Source organism: Orbicella faveolata, unplaced genomic scaffold (assembly GCF_042242905.1).
Source record: "Orbicella faveolata isolate gen_17 unplaced genomic scaffold, um_ofav_v1 contig_2, whole genome shotgun sequence".
Lineage (NCBI taxonomy): Eukaryota > Metazoa > Cnidaria > Anthozoa > Scleractinia > Merulinidae > Orbicella > Orbicella faveolata.
Genome location: NW_028301547.1, coordinates 11,130,711 through 11,150,238, shown reverse-complemented (window position 1 = coordinate 11,150,238; position 19,528 = coordinate 11,130,711). Strand labels below are relative to the sequence as shown.

Genomic DNA, 19,528 nt, shown 5'->3' with positions numbered 1-19,528 from the left:
TGAAAGTAACATTTTTTTGTTAAGTTCCTTGTCAAGTAAGTATTGATTAAAATATTTCAAAACAAGTAATGAACAAGAGGACAATTAAATGTTTTTTGAAATTTATTATTCATCACAAAAAACCAACAATATATCTTAAGATGATGGATCAAAATATAACAACTCCCAACCTTGTGACAGTGTTTGTGACATATAGCACTAAAGTCTCAATTCACACGGAGAACTCACGATACCTAATCCTTTTAGGGAAAGTCAATAAAAAGATAACAAAGATTGAAGATTATATTTGGTTTCCGGCATGTTAGTTATGTGACCTCATCAACCTCGATCATAGCAAAGAGAAACTACAAGTAATTCTGACACTGACAGGAAAGAATGAGTGAAATTAAAGAGTTCTATACACGACCAACCATTCACGATAAGTGTATGATACTCTCTCTTTTTTTATAAGGATGTTGTATTTCCGGCCCAGAATGAGCATTCTTTTTCTCTGCCGAGTTTAGGCTGAAAATATCCTTGTGAATATTCTTAGATTACAGGATATACCAAAGTGGCCGAATACCGACACACCAAGTCAAATTATCTTTTCTATCATGACTTTGATGACGTCAGAAGCAGTTTTAATTTGTAGCCACATAACTTCTTGCAGAAATGGTATATAAGCATCAAACATACGACTAGTATTGATTTTGTGGCTTTTTTTTCTTGGCCAGTTTTGGCGTTTAGAGAAAGGAAGAATTTATACACGGTATAGTTGAAAACATACCGTGTATTGTCTTTGCAAATTTTCAACACAAAATTATATTCTTTTCAAACTCGCAGCATCGGGTTTATTCTTAAAATATTCTTTAAACTTCCCAAATTTCGGTCTCGATATTCTTATGAGATATATTCTTATCTAAAAAAAAGAGTGTAGGATACTTTAAAAAAAAATGGTGAGCGTCATTTGACCCGTCCATTTTCACAGTAAGGAGCATTGTATTGTATTTGCCATGTTTGGCGATTCTCTCTTCTTTTTTCCAACCTTACTTGACAAGACTGAACAGCCGAGAGTTAAGTTTCTACAGACATGATACGTAATTCTCTGATCATAGGACACTCAAGTATACCAGAATTAAATATGCATTCAAATGAAAGTATTCAACATTCAGCCGGCTATATATACCTCTGTGGCGCTACATGAGCCCAACCAGTCTCAACCGCTAGAAAGGAGTAAACGCTGTCTCGTTGATTACAGTAAAATACTCTTGTCTCATCTTTAAGATGTTCAACAGTAGTGAATTCGTCTTACAAGCTGCAAGAGACTGAATGACTTAGTTTTCGATGTAATTTAAACTCTTTATAGGACTAGGTTTTTTAAAACTATTCAGTGAAGTTTTAAAAAACTGAAGTTTTTTTTATGTTGGTCAAACGCGGCGGCATTTGCATCAACGCATAGACGAGCACAAGAATACGTCTTCCTCCATTGGAAAACATTTTCGTGTGAAACATTTTTATGTGCCCGAAGGATCTTACCAAGAATTTTACCACCTTAAAAAAGTGCAAGAACAAGTTTGACTGTCTCATTTACGAAATGTTTTTATTAATGAACTGAGACCAAGTCTCAATGTAAAGTCACAGACTCAATTCGTGCGAAAGTTTAAATTATTTGAAGTAAAAACTAACGGTAAAAGCGCGCGACGTTTCGACCGAACTTCGGTCATTATCAAGCTTAAAAGTGAAGATAAAAATTTTTGCATAAGTATAAATATAAAACAAAGAAGTAAAAGTATGTTAAGTATGAAAATGTAAAAAAGGGTGTTACAATAAAGTGCATGGAAGAATAACAGTAATTAAAAATGATTAAACTCCCTGAGAGAAACCCAGCTCTGAGAGTTTTGGGGGTCTCATTACTGAGTTAATTTGAGCATGTTCCTTATCTCTGCGAGGCGGCTGGTCAGCTATATCACACATCTTTCTCCACGCACTCGTGAGACCTGACATTTTCATATTTATTTTTTCATATAAGACCGATGTACTCACATGTATAGCCATATATGGCCATTTTAGGCAGCAAACTAACCGACCACGGATATTGTAACTAATTTTTCGTGTGATACAAACACTTCGTTATTGTTGTTGCTGGTGTTCGTAAAAATATATAACGTGAGTTTCATGCTTTGATGCGTTTCTAACTCTACAAAGAACCATTTTAGTATCTATGATTGGGTGTTGCTCTGTTTTACTGAATTTTTTTTTTTGCGCGCAAACGGTAACATACTTAACGTCATCAGTATGGGAGGGATGCCGTTAGGGACTTATTTCAGACGTCGTCACTCTGCGGGCGCGGGGATCTCTCTCTAGACTCTCTTCTCCCCAGGCTGCTTGTGTCTGACAGCTTCGGCATGATTTTTCGGTGATGCGCTATTTGCGCATTTTTTTGTTGTCTCTCACAATTTTGTTTCTAGTAAGAGCTCATGGGCTCCTGGTGTTAGGGTATTTTATAAGTGTGACGTACAGGGTACAGTGGAACCCCGCCTTACGGCCACCCCGTTAATACGGCCACCTCGAATAAAAGCTCAGTCAGTCATTTTCTCATTCAAAGAACTCCTTCGATACGGCCACCCCGTTAATATTGCAACATTTTTGTGGCCCATTGGATTGGCGCGGATTAACCGGGTTCCACTGTATGGTGAAACCCCGCCTCTACATGGCCACCTCGTTATCACGGTCACTTCATTCTGGCCCGAGCAAAAGCTCAGTCAGTCATCAGTTTTCTGATTCAAAGAACGCCCACCCCGTTAATACGGCTAGGTTTTTGTGGTCCGTTGGTGACCGCATCAATGTACGGTGTTCCACTGTACTTGTATACCAACAGGCTCAAATTGAACAAATATTGAAATAAAGAGCTGCTATGTTTGCGAATGTCGATAAATTAACCTGTTCCAGGTTTTATCGTGGCCCACGAGAACAAACGAGCATTCTCAGACGATTATTGACCATTCGTATGTCAGCAAGAACCACTCCATCGCCGATAGGAGCGCAATTCCTGTACATTTCAGTGATCACGCGCTTAACATCTATATAGGTCGAATTCTTTAGGTCGGAATGCCAATAACACCTTCCCGCGTCACTGAAAGGATATCTTTCAAACCTCATTCTTAGAAAACTACTTCACTGTGATGGGCAAATATCGTTAATCTTTAATTTGCACTGCATGCAGCGCAGATTAATAGATGCATATCAATTCTCGAGCAGTTCAGTAAGAATTTACACTACTGTGGTATTTGCAAATTCTTTTAAATAGCACTAGCCTGCTGCCTAGCACAATTTTGAAAGAATTTTTAAATGTCACTCGTAATATAAATCTTTAATTCCGATTACCTATACTTAATCAAAAGATGCTTTTCTAACCGATGTCACAAACATTACCGGATTGAAAGTTGAATCAATAAATTCTCAGGTATACGGGTTGTGTTGAGTCATAATGCAGGACAGAGACTTGCACTACCACAAAGAAATAAAATCCAGCTCTTCCTATCTCTAGAGATAATTAGAAAATTGAAAATCATAGCCAACAAGATGGTTTTGAAGAAGTGTATTAAAAGAGGATAAATTGCTATTGGCCAAGTTCTTTTTTTGCGTGTTTATGGACCAAGATGGCGTCGAGGTCCATAAACAGCACCCCACCCCCCACCCCCCTCCAAAAAAAAAAGAACGAGGTCAATATCCAGCCATCTTGACCGAACAAGCTTGATCAATAACGGATTTATTAAATGGCTTTCGGGGAGATCTTTCTTGCGGGACACGTCGGGTAGTCCCGAACGGGCAGGATAAGTAATTAATTAAATAAGTAATTAATTAAACACACAAAAAAACTATTGATTCTGAAAAGTTTGTTGTACTGAAAGAACAAACATCTGAGTCGAGTGTTCGTTAATCTGTGGTAGGAATTTTCAGACAAACAGCAGACGTGCACTTCAGATAAGTCGTTAAAACGTATCTTAGAACTTTTTTGCCGCTGGCTTTTGATAATTCACAATTTATGCTCCCAGCCAAACTTACTGCAAAGAAAGTGTTACGAAAACATCCCAGTTTTTCTTACATTTCTAACATTATCTTCCCTCTTTTAACATTCAGTAAATTCAAATAGTTCTTTGATAAACCTTTTGACTGATTAGAATAATGTTTTTGCGGATAAACTATTTAAAACATGCAAGTTTACTATCCCCAGTGTCTTTGTGCTGCTCATGTTGCCATTGTTCTATGTGATTAAAATTGTTTTACCGCTTTCTGTGAAAGCAAAGCATTATGATTAGATAAGGGTTTTTAATTAGATGTAAAAACAGTTACATATAAAAACTTCAAGACAAAATACTTAAACAAACGTTGAATTAGTTTAGTATCTAAATGTGTCATTTAGAATCGAAATTTTAAAGGCATTTCGACTAGAAGGCATTCTCGACCCAATTCCATTCCCCAATGCTCCGTTGGACCATGCCTGTTTCCCGTTTTTCAATGTTCGTTGGCTGAATGTAGTAGTAATCACGATTGAAGGCAGTGTGACACACAGTGGCTAGCTATAGTTTCCTTGGCTTTTGAACTGTAAAGTTCTCGTGTTATTGAGTGCACGTTACATGCCAAACTGGGCCAAAATTAGAATCTGCAAAGACTCTGCAATCTAGGGTGTGTGGCTCCAAATCCGCGCAGTAAAATCGAACTTACAGAAACGCTGTCAACTTTACTACAGAATCCAGGATTATCACACTCTAATTCCACTTTCTTTGTTTGGCATGATAATGATGATAAAGACCCGGATGTTTGATTCGTTCCACTTCCATCGGTAACATCATCACACGGTCTAGTAGATCCCAGTCCTCCCCGCCCCAATTGTATTGGAAGTCCTTCGTATTCATTCCTAGCAATGTAAAGAGAGAAACATTTGAGAGAAATTGTCACAGTTCAGAAGCGGGAAACAGCATAACTCTTCCTCGAGCGTGGAGATCAGCAGATGTGTACTGCGCATTTTTCACATGATATTGTATTGTAAACTCACAACGTGACCAGCTCCCAGTTGGCTTGATGGTTCACTTAGTAGAGCACTGCACTGGCATCGGCAGAGGTCATGGGTTCGAATCCTGTTTAAGCCTGAATTTTTTTCACGTGTTGTTTCCACAAATACCTTAAATACGTTCATAACTACGGTGATTTTTCATGTTGTATATAAACTTACGCCTGATTAAATAAAAATGGTCGAGAAAAATGTATAAACGTTGAACGACAAGTCCCAGTGGTTTTCTGAGAAACGTGAGAACGATGTCGGACTTGCATCATAGAGCATGTACATGCACTACAGCGTTTACGATATCTGACACGGAGATCATGTAATGCTTCTAGGAAAAAGACATTTGCTAATAATATTAGCCTGGCTCGTTTGATCTCGCCATAAGTATTTTGGTTTGACTGCGTCTCATCAAAAAAGGAACCATGACTCTTTATCATCTACTGTTTTTCGTTACAGTGTAGGAAACAGTCATGCCCATTTCACAAATGACGATGTGTATTATGCAGGATGAAATGATTTAATACAATAAATATGATTGCACTTACCACCAAATCTGTCCCAGTCTGATTTATAAACAGCCATAATTCCATAGCCATTCACTTGCCAAAAACCCCGATGCAGGGTGGAAGAACTTTCACAGTCCAGACGACCAACTACAGGAAAATACGCCATTCGACCTACAATGGTGTTCTATGAAAAAAAAAAACGATTTTGTTCAGAATGAAAGCAGATGTTTCAAGATACCAACGACTACAAACAGTTAATTTCTAAGACGGGTTGAAAGGCATTGCACACACACACGAGGCGACTACTCCCTGCGACTACTCCCTGCGACAAGTCGCGGGGACAAGTCCCATCGTGTGAACTGGCCATTCCCTTGGTGTAAACTCTTAAACTAGTCGCGGGGACAAGTCCCATCGTGTGAACTGGCCATTCCCTTGGTGTAAACTCTTAAACTAGTCGCGGGGACAAGTCCCATCGTGTGAACTGGCCATTCCCTTGGTGTAAACTCTTAAACTAGTCGCGGGGACAAGTCCCATCGTGTGAACTGGCCATTCCCTTGGTGTAAACTCTTAAACTAGTCGCGGGGACAAGTCCCATCGTGTGAACTGGCCATTCCCTTGGTGTAAACTCTTAAACTAGTCGCGGGGACAAGTCCCATCGTGTGAACTGGCCATTCCCTTGGTGTAAACTCTTAAACTAGTCGCGGGGACAAGTCCCATCGTGTGAACTGGCCATTCCCTTGGTGTAAACTCTTCAACTAGTCGCAGGACTAGCCCCCTCGTGTGTGCCGACCTTTAATATTAAATATCTCTTGTCCTAACTAGTCAATACTTGATCCCATCCGTATAGAGGTAAGACCATGTCGACAGATATTCATAAATTTCACTGCTGAGTCACTGTCGGGCCTACGAAGAGTCTAGATTCATTCCTGACAGGGACTTTGGGAAGAGTGTTGTAAGGAGGGGGGAAAATAGAATCATAACGATAATTCTCTTTTGAACAGCGGACCTAAACCCCGGACAAAAGTAGTTGGGACAGTTGAGCTAGATCACGTATCCCCCATCCCCCCTAATCAATGTTGAAAAACGTCGCGGTTTGTTTGTTTGTTTGTTTATTTTTTCCCAACAAAAAGGGAAAAGATCTCCTGATTATCAACAATGTAAGTGGGGGAGGGGAGAACTTGCTTCGCGTCCCAACTGTTTTGTCCGGGATTGTAGAATGGTTCCACACTTGGGTAACAACACCATCCTTGGTATCAATGTCAAAGTTATCCGAAGTTCTATATTGATACAAATACATAAGGTACATACCATTCGCACACTGTCCATTATCTCCGGGGGTACATCAATATGCAGATCAAACAGGAAAACTATGTCATGCGCATTGGGAACTTGTTCAACGGCCTTGTTTAGAGCGAGAGTCTTGAAGAATCTACCCGTTAATGAAACAATAGTATGTCTACTGCTGAGAAGAGATGTGTTAAACGCCTTGCCCATATCAATATCTTTACTTTCAAAATCAACAACTATGACGTGAAAGTTCGTATCACCGGTTAATAAGCTGGCATCAGTCAGCTGATTAATAAAATGATGCACCCAGTTTCCTTGCTCCTTAACAGGGAGAATGAAGTACACTGTAGCGTTGTTATTCCAGTTGATTCCTTCAGGAAGGCACAAGGTGTCATTTCCTTTCTTCTGATACACATGCTCTGACAGTCGAAATGATTGATCGGTGTTGTCTAAGCCAAGTTCGAGGTTCAACAAGAAACGGTCGCCATTCTTGGGGTCTGGCTTGTGAATCACTTTGTGAATTTTTTTCAAAGAATATTTCCTGAAATGAACCAAAAAGAAGAGAAAAAGGAATGCATGACAGATACGTTTCATTCAAATGAGCTCAAAGTGAACCAGGAGGGAAAACTCTTTAGGGTTTTGGGCGGGTGTGTGCCTCCCATACCCATGACATGACTTATACCTGTCCTATACGAATCTTCAGACCTGGCCACTGTTAAATTAATGGCCGTTTGAGTATCACAAGTAGTACTGGTCATGACAAGTGATTTTATTTTTAGTCATTTCATTTAGCGTTCGAACACTGGACGAGCGCAAAAAGCGTCTGGTTACAGGACGCTCACTACGCGTCAGACGTTCTTATAGCACTACTGGAAATTTGCATAGTTAATTTTACAAATCGCCCGCAGCCGTACACGGAATCTATCGGAGAACAGGGCGCTTATGCGTGGTTAGAACGGCAAGAGCTTAAGGACGTTCGCGCTAACTGTTTCTGCGCATCATTCATTCACACGCCACGTCGTGCATGAGAGCGCGCGCGTTAAGTACTAAAATGAACAATGATAGGGCAGATGGCCATTGCTATAGCTTAGCTTGGATTAACGATCTTGGAAGTTCGGTGGCCCCTTCTTTTCTTTCCAGAAACATATTTTATTTACAATTATCTCCATATTGTCCAAAAATGAACAAAAACTCAATGTGGGAAGTTAAAAAAAATTCAAGATTTCTGTCCACGGGACATCGAATCCTGCCATCTTGCGGCTGCAAGGCGCGCGAGACTATGGTCGCTAAATGCGAACTTGTTCTTTAAGGAACCTCACCAGTTGACTAAATTCCCTTAATAGGTCCACTTAAACAATATTTGACAGAGGACATTTCACTTCAAAGATCTAATTGCAATATTTTTGGCCTGTGGCCTTATTCGCTAACAAAGCCCGATTTTTCAGATTTAGGGTGTTCTTCCGGGCATGTTCTCTCCAAAACGAAGTCGGTGACCCTCCATTTTTTTACATTTCTGACATAACTAACTCATCATCTTACAGTGGTAAAAGTCTCAGAATTTTCGCGCGACCGTCCTTAAACCCGAAGTAGCGAAAACCCGGGCGGAACAAGCGAAACCATCGAAACAAAATCACGCAAAAGAACTAGCGAATCGAGAGAAACAAAAGTGGCACCGCCCGCCGTGTGAGATTTTCAACCTTGCGATCAGTTGGTTTCTCTTAAACCGAACGCTCGACGTAACAGAAACCAACTGCTCATAGGGTAGAGATTTCCAAAACGGTCTAGTACAAAACTCGGACCAGATAAAATCGTGCGAAATGAACGTAATAATGCAAAAAATAAAACCAAGCGTAAAAAATAGCGGGGTGAAAACAAAACAGAGAAAACAAAGAAACATTGACGTAATGCGAAAACATCAAGCGTATAAGATTAACAACATAAATGATTTAAAAGTTTGGCCATACATTTATTTCTTAATTTTGGACGTTGACAGTTTGGTTTCTTTTCATATGATCGTTTTCACGCTTTTTACGTTTTTAGCATAAGCCGACATGCGCAAATGTAGTAACATGTTGCTAAGTAACGCCTTTTGTTGTACATATATTAATACAGATAGTACTCAGGTTACGCAACAGTCGAAATATAAAGATGACAAAGATTTGTATGGGAAAAACGGTTATATTCTTGAGCCTAAAAAATGCGATGGAGTATGAATAAAAATAAACCTCGCTTCAAATGTGTGTCACCTTGGTTCCCGTGAGGTTTCTTGGCCGGTTTATGGCCATTTGGGTGATTTTTAGCTTACTGCTTTAATTGTCGGTATCTTAAATCTAGAGCCCGATCTAGAGAACAAAGCAGTGAAGCTAAATTAAATGATCATAAATCGGCCTAAAAACCTCACGAGAAACAAGGAAACACACACTTGAAGCGAGGTAGGTTTATTTTTATTCATACTCCTTCGTATTAGAATATAACCGTTTTTCGCATGCAGATCTTTATATTTCGATTGTTGCGTGCGTAACCTGAAAACTAATGTATGTACAAGAAAAGTGCATCAGCGAGCGTGGACCACCTGCGATGCTTATATGCTTATATGCGCTGGCGAAAACCAGCCTTGTAGCGGTTGAAAACTGCCACGTTTAGCACGTTTAGTTAGGAAATTCAGGTTTCGATGGTCCAAAACAATACAACCTAGCTATTGTTATACTGAAGCTGGATGAATGGTCTAAACGGAAAGCCAGTCCCTATTACAATATGCATTTAGCACAAGCTATGAACATAAAATCTTTAGCCAAGCATGGAAAGTAAAGGATTGGTTATGGCTTAACCACAGAACCCTTAACACACTTGCATCCTTTGTAACACGTTCTAAAGTTTGAGGTTTATTCTTAATTCTCGACGACTGTTTCCCGCGCAGAACCAGACAATGAGCTACAAAGCCATCTGCGCGCTGCCAACCATGTTTGCCATCACAGGTCACAAGTTGACCAGGGCTGACAGGATCTACATGTTGTAATAAATTACGATGCAACAAAAGAATCAACAAGAAAACTTGGTTAAGCTCTCCAGCTCAAATATTAATTTCAACAGTAGATATTTTAAGTGGCATTTAATTTCTGACCGACTTGTGTTTCTCAGAAAGTTCCGACTTTTTCGTCGAGAAACTTCATTTGTCATCGATATCATCATAATTGAGGCGTCTTTTCGCCGCCTTTGATGTAATATATCAAACACAAGAGGTGCGTGTTTCATCGGGATATCCAAACACCGAAAGGAGAGTTGAAAATACGACGCGAAGCAGAGTATTTTTGACGAAATTCGAGGTGTTTGGATAGCCGATGAAACACTGTCTCAAGTGTAAAACAAAAACAAAAACTAAGGAGTAAACGATGAAATAAAACCGTCAAAATCTATGCTGATTAAGACTTGATGCTGGTTTTGACTTGATGAATTATTAATGAGTTTGAGAATGATGTTTCTAATTCCGGAGAAGACGGCATAATAGGGAGTTTAAGACAACCACGACGGCAACAGAAACGGGAACGTCACTGAACAAAAGGTTTAATGAGCAGAAGAATGGCTGTGAACGTTATAATTCTTGGTGCATTTCTTTTGCTGTGTTTAGACTTGAACGGTTTACCGAGGTACCAGAGTTTACTTACCTAAGTAAACATTTTCCGTGTGTAAACGCCAACTGATACTTTGGTAAATGCCGCAAAAGACAAAAGAAATTTAACCGAGGTAAAAGTTGTAATTACCCTGTGATCAGGCATGGTTACAGTTGGTAACCAAGGTCAAGATGACAGATATATCCGCTTGTGGCGATGTAATATTTCACTTCCCGTGGTGAGCAGATTGCGCTATTATCGACAAAGCGTTTCTATTCCAGTTTTCACCAGGCGATCATGGCAGATAACGTGGAAAGATTGGATCGATCTTCTTACAGCGAACAATCCGTCACGTAAAAGAGAGCACTGTATTTTTCATTCTCAGTATTATTAACAACTTTCTCTAGACAAACTTCGATCCTATGTTGTGTAATTATTGTAGATATATTTTGCCACCAGGGAGGATGCTGCATATACAACGTATCCGTGCATACTCTGGGTATGATCAAGCAGCTGAATTTTCGCCGTAATATTATGGAATGAGGTCCTCGCCTATGAATATGATGCCACCTCAATTTGCTCCTGTTCCACTGCGGTGGGATCCTTGTCTAAGTTCGATTTCATGACGTTGATAATACAGCGCGCGCGAATGTTGAAAGATCAACTTGAGTTATTTGAGCCGGTATAAACACTGGACGAATGTACCAAGGTTAAGTAACTTGACCTTAGTAACTGTTTACCTTGGTAAAAGCTCAAATGTAAACACAGCATTTGCCGTCCTCTGCAAAACAACAACGTGAAATGACCAAATTCTGCGTTGCCTGGAGAACGTGAACCATGACGGCTAATTTTTAACTTTTTATTTCAAATTTATCGCTGTATCCCACATTCAGTTTTGTGATAGGTAGTTTTGACAGAGAGAAAAACAGAGAGAAAAGAACTCTACGACTTTAGAGTAACTAACGCGAGATTCGTGGGTAAAATATAAAATCCACGACGCCGTCGTGGTAGCTCAGACTCCCAAATACTTTGACCTTGTAAACATAACCTTACTGCGGTCTCCAAGAAGGGAATTAATATATTTACAAAATTTTTTAAAAAGTTTATACTGTACTTTATACCTCTCCAAGAACCAACATCAGTGCGTCACCAAGCAGAATAACGAACGCTCACCTTTACCTTCTAAGCCTTTAACCCAACTATTAAATCATGCCAATAAAAAATAGTGTGTTTAAAAACTTACCTAGACCGCAGGGAGATAACAAATTTGTCTACAACGGACTTAATTCTGTTGTTATCAGCAAGTGCATTTGGTTTCGTCCAGTACGGTCTAAAGTCGCTTTTCATCATGTCCGTGTCGTCTTGTGGAAATACATGCGACTCGTTTGCCATCCAGTTCCAGGCAGCTTCATACTTACTGAGTTTCCTTCGCACCAGAAAGCTAGGGCTGTACGTACAACTCGGAATAGAGTTAATGTAGTCTTTCTTGTTAAAGAGTGGAAGCCGATAAAAATAGTATAAAGTGCTCTTGCTCTGAAATGAAGTAATGTTTTGTCTGCCTGCGTGTGGGGGAATTGTTTCGTGATTGCTATTGGCAGAAAAATTTGACAAGTACCTCGAAGAAATAATTTCAAACGATGTATTTCTGTAAGACCAATATACAGCAACATGAGCGGCGCCAGCACCTTGCTTACTCAATGACTCGATGTAATATTTCTTGCCGGCGTGAAGAAGGATTTCTTTAGAAATTTGCTCAGGATATTTCTTGTAGTCTCCTTCTGCAGTCCAAGCCGATCCATCAGGCGAATAAACCCGCGCGATCATCTCGCTTGAAGCGGGATCTTCATTTCTACTCAGCCACAACTCTGATGTATCATCTGATGTGATGGCAAACTTATACATGCCGCTTACCTGCGGATGAACAAATCCAAAAATCCTTTCTCCACTATCTACACTGGGAAGCTGAGTTCTTCGAAATTTCGAAACAAAAGAACGTTGGCTTGGAAAGTAAGGGAAATGAGGCCAGTTTCTTAAAGTATCGACGCTCATTCCGCATATTTCAGACCACATGTGAACGTTCAAACTTCCGAAAGACGTCGAAATATCGCGCTCAAGTTTTCGCTCGGGCGTTGACGCTTCTGTTTCTTTGGCGATATTATCCTCAGTGGTTCGTGTTGATGCACAAATACAGTCGTGTGAAACATTTGCAGAGCTTGGTTTCTCGACCACTGGTATAGAAAATCTTACATCAGGAGCGACGAAAAATATGAAACATCCTATGAAAGGTAGTACCACCAAAACTAAAAAGAGAAGACGTCGCTTAAGGAATAATCTTCGCAAGCGAAAATTAACCGACCATACCGCCATTGCTGAAGTTTCCGCGTTTCTGTGCAAAGCACGTTTCGGCAAAGCCACGCATTTCCGGTCAGTGGTCTTCCGTGGCAACTGTGGAACGAGCGCGTGAATGTATGCGTGTGGAATGTGTGAGTAATGCAAATCAGTTTCATAACTTGGGTGTGTAACATTTTCAGTATCGGTTAGTCGAATAAATGGACTCGTCGAGTAAAAGTCGTCTCTTGAAAACTATATGGTGTCAGGAGTAAAGAAAATCCGCATCGCCTGGTCTCTCTGACAATCTAACAGTCAATTATGCGTCAGTCAATTCCAGCAGTGCCCATCCCCCCGGGCTAACTACCCAAGCATTAGCATTTTTTTTTTTAATAAATGGGCAAATTCCCCAGGGTGGGGACGAAGAAAGAGGGCAAATGCGCCGCCCCCGGGATCGTCGCCTTCCAACACCTCTGCAGTTTTTTTATTAATCAGTGAATAAAACGTTCAACTGTTCAGTATTTTAATGCAACGGTAAGACTTCAAGGACAACAGTACGTGTTAATTGATTCTGATTATATTTATTTCTTTATATTTTAACAGTTTGCTAGAGGATAGCTGGGATCACGGCGGACGTGCCTCCAGCCGCGAGCGATGATAGTTGCCTGTTTTTGCAGGCTACTTTTTCTGAGAAGAATCAAGACATTTCAAATGATGATGCATTGCATTTTAAGCTCGCAAGATCTGTCTTGAAGATCGCATCATTTGAATTCGCAAACCTTAAGTATTTTAACTCCACTTTCATGAATTTAAAAAATGCTAGACTAGTTTTGAATTCGAAATGCAAAATAGTCGTGTTCACATCAGTGACTGTTTTGTGATAAACAAAATATAGTTCACCTTGTCGCTTATATTTATACGCTTTGTAATGAAAAGAAATATCTAAAATTGAGAAAACACACCTTTAAAACATCTACAAGTTTCTCTAGTCCCTGACGGACAAGTCATTGTTCGACAAATGCCTCGTCTTTCCCGATAAACTCAACCATGGCACTTTCGAAAACACGTGTGTCAAATGCCCGGGGGTCGCCCCAGGGTACGCAAATGCCCAGCCCCCGGGCCGCGATAAAATTGCAGATGCACCACCCCCGGTACTGACAACGTGAGCAAATGCCCCGCGGTTACCCGGGTGGGGGGGAGGGGGGATGGGCACTGCTGGAATTGACTGATGCATTATCGCAGATGGTCTACGAAAACCCGAACCATTGAGCTTCCAGGGTAATGTCGCGCTAAACTGGAAACATTTCGCCCAAGAGGTGGAAATATTCATCGCCGCCGCTCACGAAGAAAAGGACGACAGAACCAAAGTGTACATCTTCTTGAATTTGGCAGGAAGAGAAGCGATTGAAAAGGATAAATCTTTTGCTTACGTTCCCGCTATGCTGAACGAAGATGGAACCGTTCGAGTCGAAGCAGAATCTCGCTAGAGTATCGAAGTGCTGAAAAGAAAATTTGCTGAAATCTCGACCCTCGTGGAAATGTCATCATGGAAAGGCACAAATTCAACACCCGATTCCAGAAAGGTGAATCGTTTCAGTCATTTGTAGCTGATCTCAGAATCCTAGCAGATACATGTGAATACGGTGTTTTGAAGGATGAGCTTATTCGTGATAAAATTGTATGTGGTGTCAGCTCTCGGCACGTGCGAAAGTAACTCTTAAAAGAACGGGATCTCACACTCGATCGCGCTATCGATATTGGCATTGCCAACGAATTATCAGACAGAAACAACACCGAGCTCTCGTCGAACCAAGTCAGCGATCCAAAGGAAGAGGTCCATGGTCTCGACAAAGGAGGTTTATCGAAGAAAGATTCCAAACCTAGCAGGGGCAGGGCCAGGGGCGGGGGAGAACACTCTGCGACGCCTGGCACTTTTTGTGTATCTGAATCATCCAACAAAAAATGACGTCACATCCGGTAAAAAGAGACGCTGAGCAGCAAAATCAAATTTGAACATGGCATAATCGTTCTCTCAGTAAGTAAAATGGCAATATTTTGCAATCGGCCAGATATTTTTAACGTTTTATTTGGCCACGATAAACAAAATTTTGTCTTCTTCCTCGTCATATCAGTTTGTTTGAAGGACAGGGTAATTATTCAAAAACTCGCTGTTTTGAAGGCGTGTTTTTTACGAAATGTCGCTATTTCTTCCTCGCTGAATCGCACAGGAGTCATCGTTTGTGTGGAAATAATGAATTCTAGGTAAGTTGCATTCAATTCATATATCCTATTCTCTTAGGTAGGCATCACACTAAGAAAAATGCACAATGACAGGTTTCTAGACATGGGGGATCCTTATTAACAGAGGCGCATTTTTTAAAATTTACTGTTACCAAACACTCGAGAGTACTTGAGTGCTGTTAATCGTATCATTGCAAGAATTGACCCACACACATAACGCGCTTTGCAGAACTTTCTTGCCGATCGACACTAACACAAACTCATGTGTTTGCTCATGACTCAAACTGATGCCATAAAATATGTTACGATTGATTAAGAACCTTAAACAAGATATGTTTTCCCTAAGCAATCCCTTAATTGATAAACGCTTTGTTACAGGCAGGCCGTGAACCCGTTAAAAAAAAAGCAAGAGGATTAGGTTTAACGGCGATTAAGTAATTTGGACATGTCGTGGTTTTTTCTCATTTGTAATCAAATTTATTTTTCTGTTTCAACAGTGTTAAACGTCAGCAACGCTAAGTTCCAATACCCCCCCCCCCCCACCACCACCACCAGTGAGGTCAAGCATGCACCTTTTAGTTCTTCAAACCCTCTCATTTGCCCTGTTTGCAGACCAAGTTCCCTATCTATTAATCCCTGTCATATTGGCAACCCATTTTGAAAGGTTACTAAAAAATTGGGCATTATATTTCAGTGTGCTTTGTCTATGTAACCTTACATCAAGATATTTCAATCCCTATAGGAATGAGAGAACACTAGCAATACTGACAATTTTCAGTAATTCATCACTCTTTCGATATGCCATCTAAACAAATTGTTCGTAAACAGTGGTGAAATTTCATGCCCCTGCATCTAGCCATAAAAGGAAGTCTGGGAACAGGCAATAGCAACAGTGACACCGCCAGGCTAGTGAATTTTACAAGCTAATGAACTCATGTCTGACAATGATGAGTGATGGTGAAGCATGGTGCAGTGAAACTGAAGAATCAGACTGTGAGTGACATTGATAAAGTCAGTGTCATGAGAGTGATGCTAGTGTCTGTGAACTTGGACCAGATCAGCAAAGAAAACGTTTCGTACTAGAAATTGACAGAGAACAACAAGTTTGTGCTAAAAAACTGAAGAAGCTGGCTCAGACCAGCCTTCCAGTCTTAAGGCCAGCTTCATCACTACTTACAGTACTTGTCAAGAGTTCCCGACTTGTGTATGTGGGAATGCTCTCTGTAATGACCTATATGGGGAGGCTCAGCTCAAGATGAGTACCTTTTTCAGGCTTCAGGTATAAAATGATAGGGATTTCACAAGTTGAGGTGTATGAAAGGGTAGGAAAATCTGTCATTTAGGGATTCCATTCTTCTGGTTCTAAAATGTTGAAAAGCTCTCATTTACTCTCCTCAGCCAGAATAAAGAGATTCTATAATATTGTTTATTAACTTCTTTCAAAGGGAATAGAAAAGGGATGCAGTATTCTTAAATAGGTTTGTTAAAGGGATACATTTACCCTTTTGCAATGTAAGGTCGACAAAAGAGGTGCCATTTCTATCAAAATGGTACAAATGTACAGTATATAAAAGGGTAAGGGGTAATGGACCTTGAGATAAGGCCTTTCCATTTAAAACTTTGTAGAATACCCCTTTCTGCTCCCCCCTCCCCCCACCTTGTGTAACAAAGATGTTCAAATTATTGTTTTGTGAAAAACGCCATTATTAAAAAACAAAACAGTGCCAAGAGATTAAGTAATTGTCAATGCAAGTGTCCATTTGGATTTTGAATTAAAATGGGACCGGTACAACATTATCCTTAGGTATACTTTGCAGCTTCATAAAGAGGCCCAAACTGATAAAGAAAACATGTTTTAACATTTACAATTCTATTTTTGCCCCTTCCCTTGTACTTTGTGATCTTTGTAGGGAAATTCTGAAAAGGTCCCCACCCCCCCAAAATTCAAATTTTATATACAAATCACTTTTTATCTTGAAAATGGTTTCAGAGACAACAAAACATTTTTATGGCTAGCTAAACTACTTATTAGGAAAAAATGTTCAAGGAAAAAATGAACAGGAAGAAACAACAAATTAACTATTTTTTTCAGAAGAGCTACTACTTGTATATTTTTTTTAACTTACATGTAGGTCAACATAATTTGTTTTCACAATTTACCACAAAAGAAAACACCACAGAAAGGAGAATTATAGTGATGGCATCTGAGCTACATTTTTAAATGGAAACATTTCCCATAAAAAATTTCCAATTATATTCTTACCAGTACAACAACATACCAAATATATTTTGCAGAGAAGTTTACTTAATTAATAAAATTAATGTAGTGAAATTTTCTATTTAATTTTTGTACACCTGATCTTACAGAGTGCAACCTTTGGTTTAACTGGTTCACTTTACTGTTAAGGAATAATTAAATAAATCACACCAGTTGGCTTTGTATCTTCATTTTTATTCTCATTATCAGTAGAGAAATCACCCTAGGCTTGTACACTGGTCCACTGATTCTCTTACATGTATGTTAAACATGGGAAAGCAGGTTGCATCATCTAAATCATAGCATTGTATGCCTGTGTGGGGTGTATATGCCAGGTAACCACCTAACAAAAGACAAACATAAATTATGTCATTGTTTCAATGACTCACCGTAAGTGGGTATTTGCTCATTTACTACCTTAGTAAACAAGATATATTTAAGTATAATTTTTACCTCCACTTTAAACTTTTCAAACCTACAGTTTGTTTTCACTTTCACAGAGGTTCTTAAATTCACAAGCACACCACCCACCCCCCTCAGCCCCAATTCCTACTCTCCCATAGCCAGGATCCCATTTCAACCCTCCAACATTTCCATAATCACATTAAATCAGTAATTTTTTTTTTTTTACTTTGGTCTGACTTAGATTCATCTCCACTCAGCCATGAAAGCAATGGTGGCAGATTTCCGTATATTTGTTGGTCTAGTTTACTATTGCTCTCAGATTCCCACTTCCCTTTTGACAGAATTAAATTCGGTTAAAAAATAAACTACAGTAGTTTAATCAAATTAATGCAGAGGCAAACATTGAACCAGAAAATTACTATAATTTTGGAATGAGCGATACCAAAGTATAACTTACATAATTAATATCACATCTTTTCTATTGTAATTTAAGACAGTGCAGCTACTAATAGATTGACCACAAAAACCTAAAAACATGACTTTAGAAACACAGATAAGTGAGAATATTGCCAGTTTTGCTTTTGCTACCAACCACTCTGCTTTAAAAAAAATACATCGAAGATAATGACAAAGCAATAACAAAACCAACCAACCTCTGGCAATTCAATAAACACACCAAATTCCCCTCCAAAACTCTCTTCAACACCTTACAGTACATGTAAATGTCAGCAGCATAAATTCAACTCAATGATTTGGCATGCTACTATCATCAAATTTTTACCCCTTGATTCAGAATTTTTAGGAGTATCAAATAGAATTCCACTATAGATTACAAAAAGCGCTGTTTACCTTTGGAAATATCTGCATTAGTTCTGGAGATATTTAAGTTTAAAATGTGCAAAATATATGCAAATGAGAGGACTGATGATGTCATACACCAAACCCAATATTACATCAAGTGCAGACCATATATACAGAAGAGATCATTGAAACTTGGTAGCCTTATAGTTCTACAGGCAACACACTAATATGGCTATAAAAAAATATGTTCCCAATTGGCAACTCAATCTTTTCCAGTCCCCTCTAACCCAATTTCACTAATGCAGTGATTTTCAGCTTGAAAAACATTAATCAAGGCCATGACTTCGACCTTACTATTTAATAGGCTTGCTGGATCATGCAGATGAAGCATCATTGGCAAATATCAAAATGGAACTCTTAATTAAAGGTGGCCAGAAAAGCCTAGAATATCAGGGAAGGTCTGAAATGCAGTCTGTTGCCATGGTAACAAAACTGTTAAGCTCATATTATGTAGCACATCTGCAAATTGCATCGTAATAGCACTGTCCCTACTGGAGCCCATGGTTCGATCAGTAGTTTACTTGGACTATAAATTTCATAACTTTCCTGGGGGACTGAATGATCTAAATGGTATGTGGGAGACTCCCAGAATATTTGCAAGAATGTATGACTATCTCTTTACAGGTATTCATAAATAAATAACTAAATAAATAAATAAATAAATAAATAAATAAATAGACACTAACACTACTAACATGATTGAGTTTGGAAAATATATATATATATTTTTAGTTTATGATATTTTGAAAAAATCCCCTCTCCCAGCTAACTTGCTGATCTTCTTTAATTTGGTACTTGAAATTGATAACAAGGATGCTGCACCTTGGCAACTCGTTGGCCAGAATATGTTGCACAGTCTTCACATCAGATAATGGGTCTGTACATATTATTTATGTATTTATTAAACAGAGATCTCCCCATCCCATCCCTATGGAAAAAATTCCAATTTTGATTAATACTTTTCTTTTAAAAAGTTTGGCTTTTGAGACCC

General features: G+C 39.3%; 1 protein-coding gene across 1 annotated transcript; it reads right to left on the bottom strand.

The window, feature by feature from the left end:
- Positions 1-3,162: 3,162 nt before the first annotated feature.
- On the bottom strand, positions 3,163-13,077 carry LOC110055861 (beta-1,4-N-acetylgalactosaminyltransferase 3-like). Its single transcript, XM_020762280.2, has 4 exons — positions 11,689-13,077; positions 6,859-7,378; positions 5,590-5,734; positions 3,163-4,897 (listed from the first exon to the last, which is right to left on the bottom strand). The coding sequence occupies exons 1-4, from the start codon at positions 12,810-12,812 to the stop codon at positions 4,749-4,751; spliced, it is 1,938 nt and encodes a 645-aa protein (XP_020617939.1). The 5' UTR covers positions 12,813-13,077; the 3' UTR covers positions 3,163-4,748.
- Between the last annotated feature and the right edge of the window lie 6,451 nt (positions 13,078-19,528).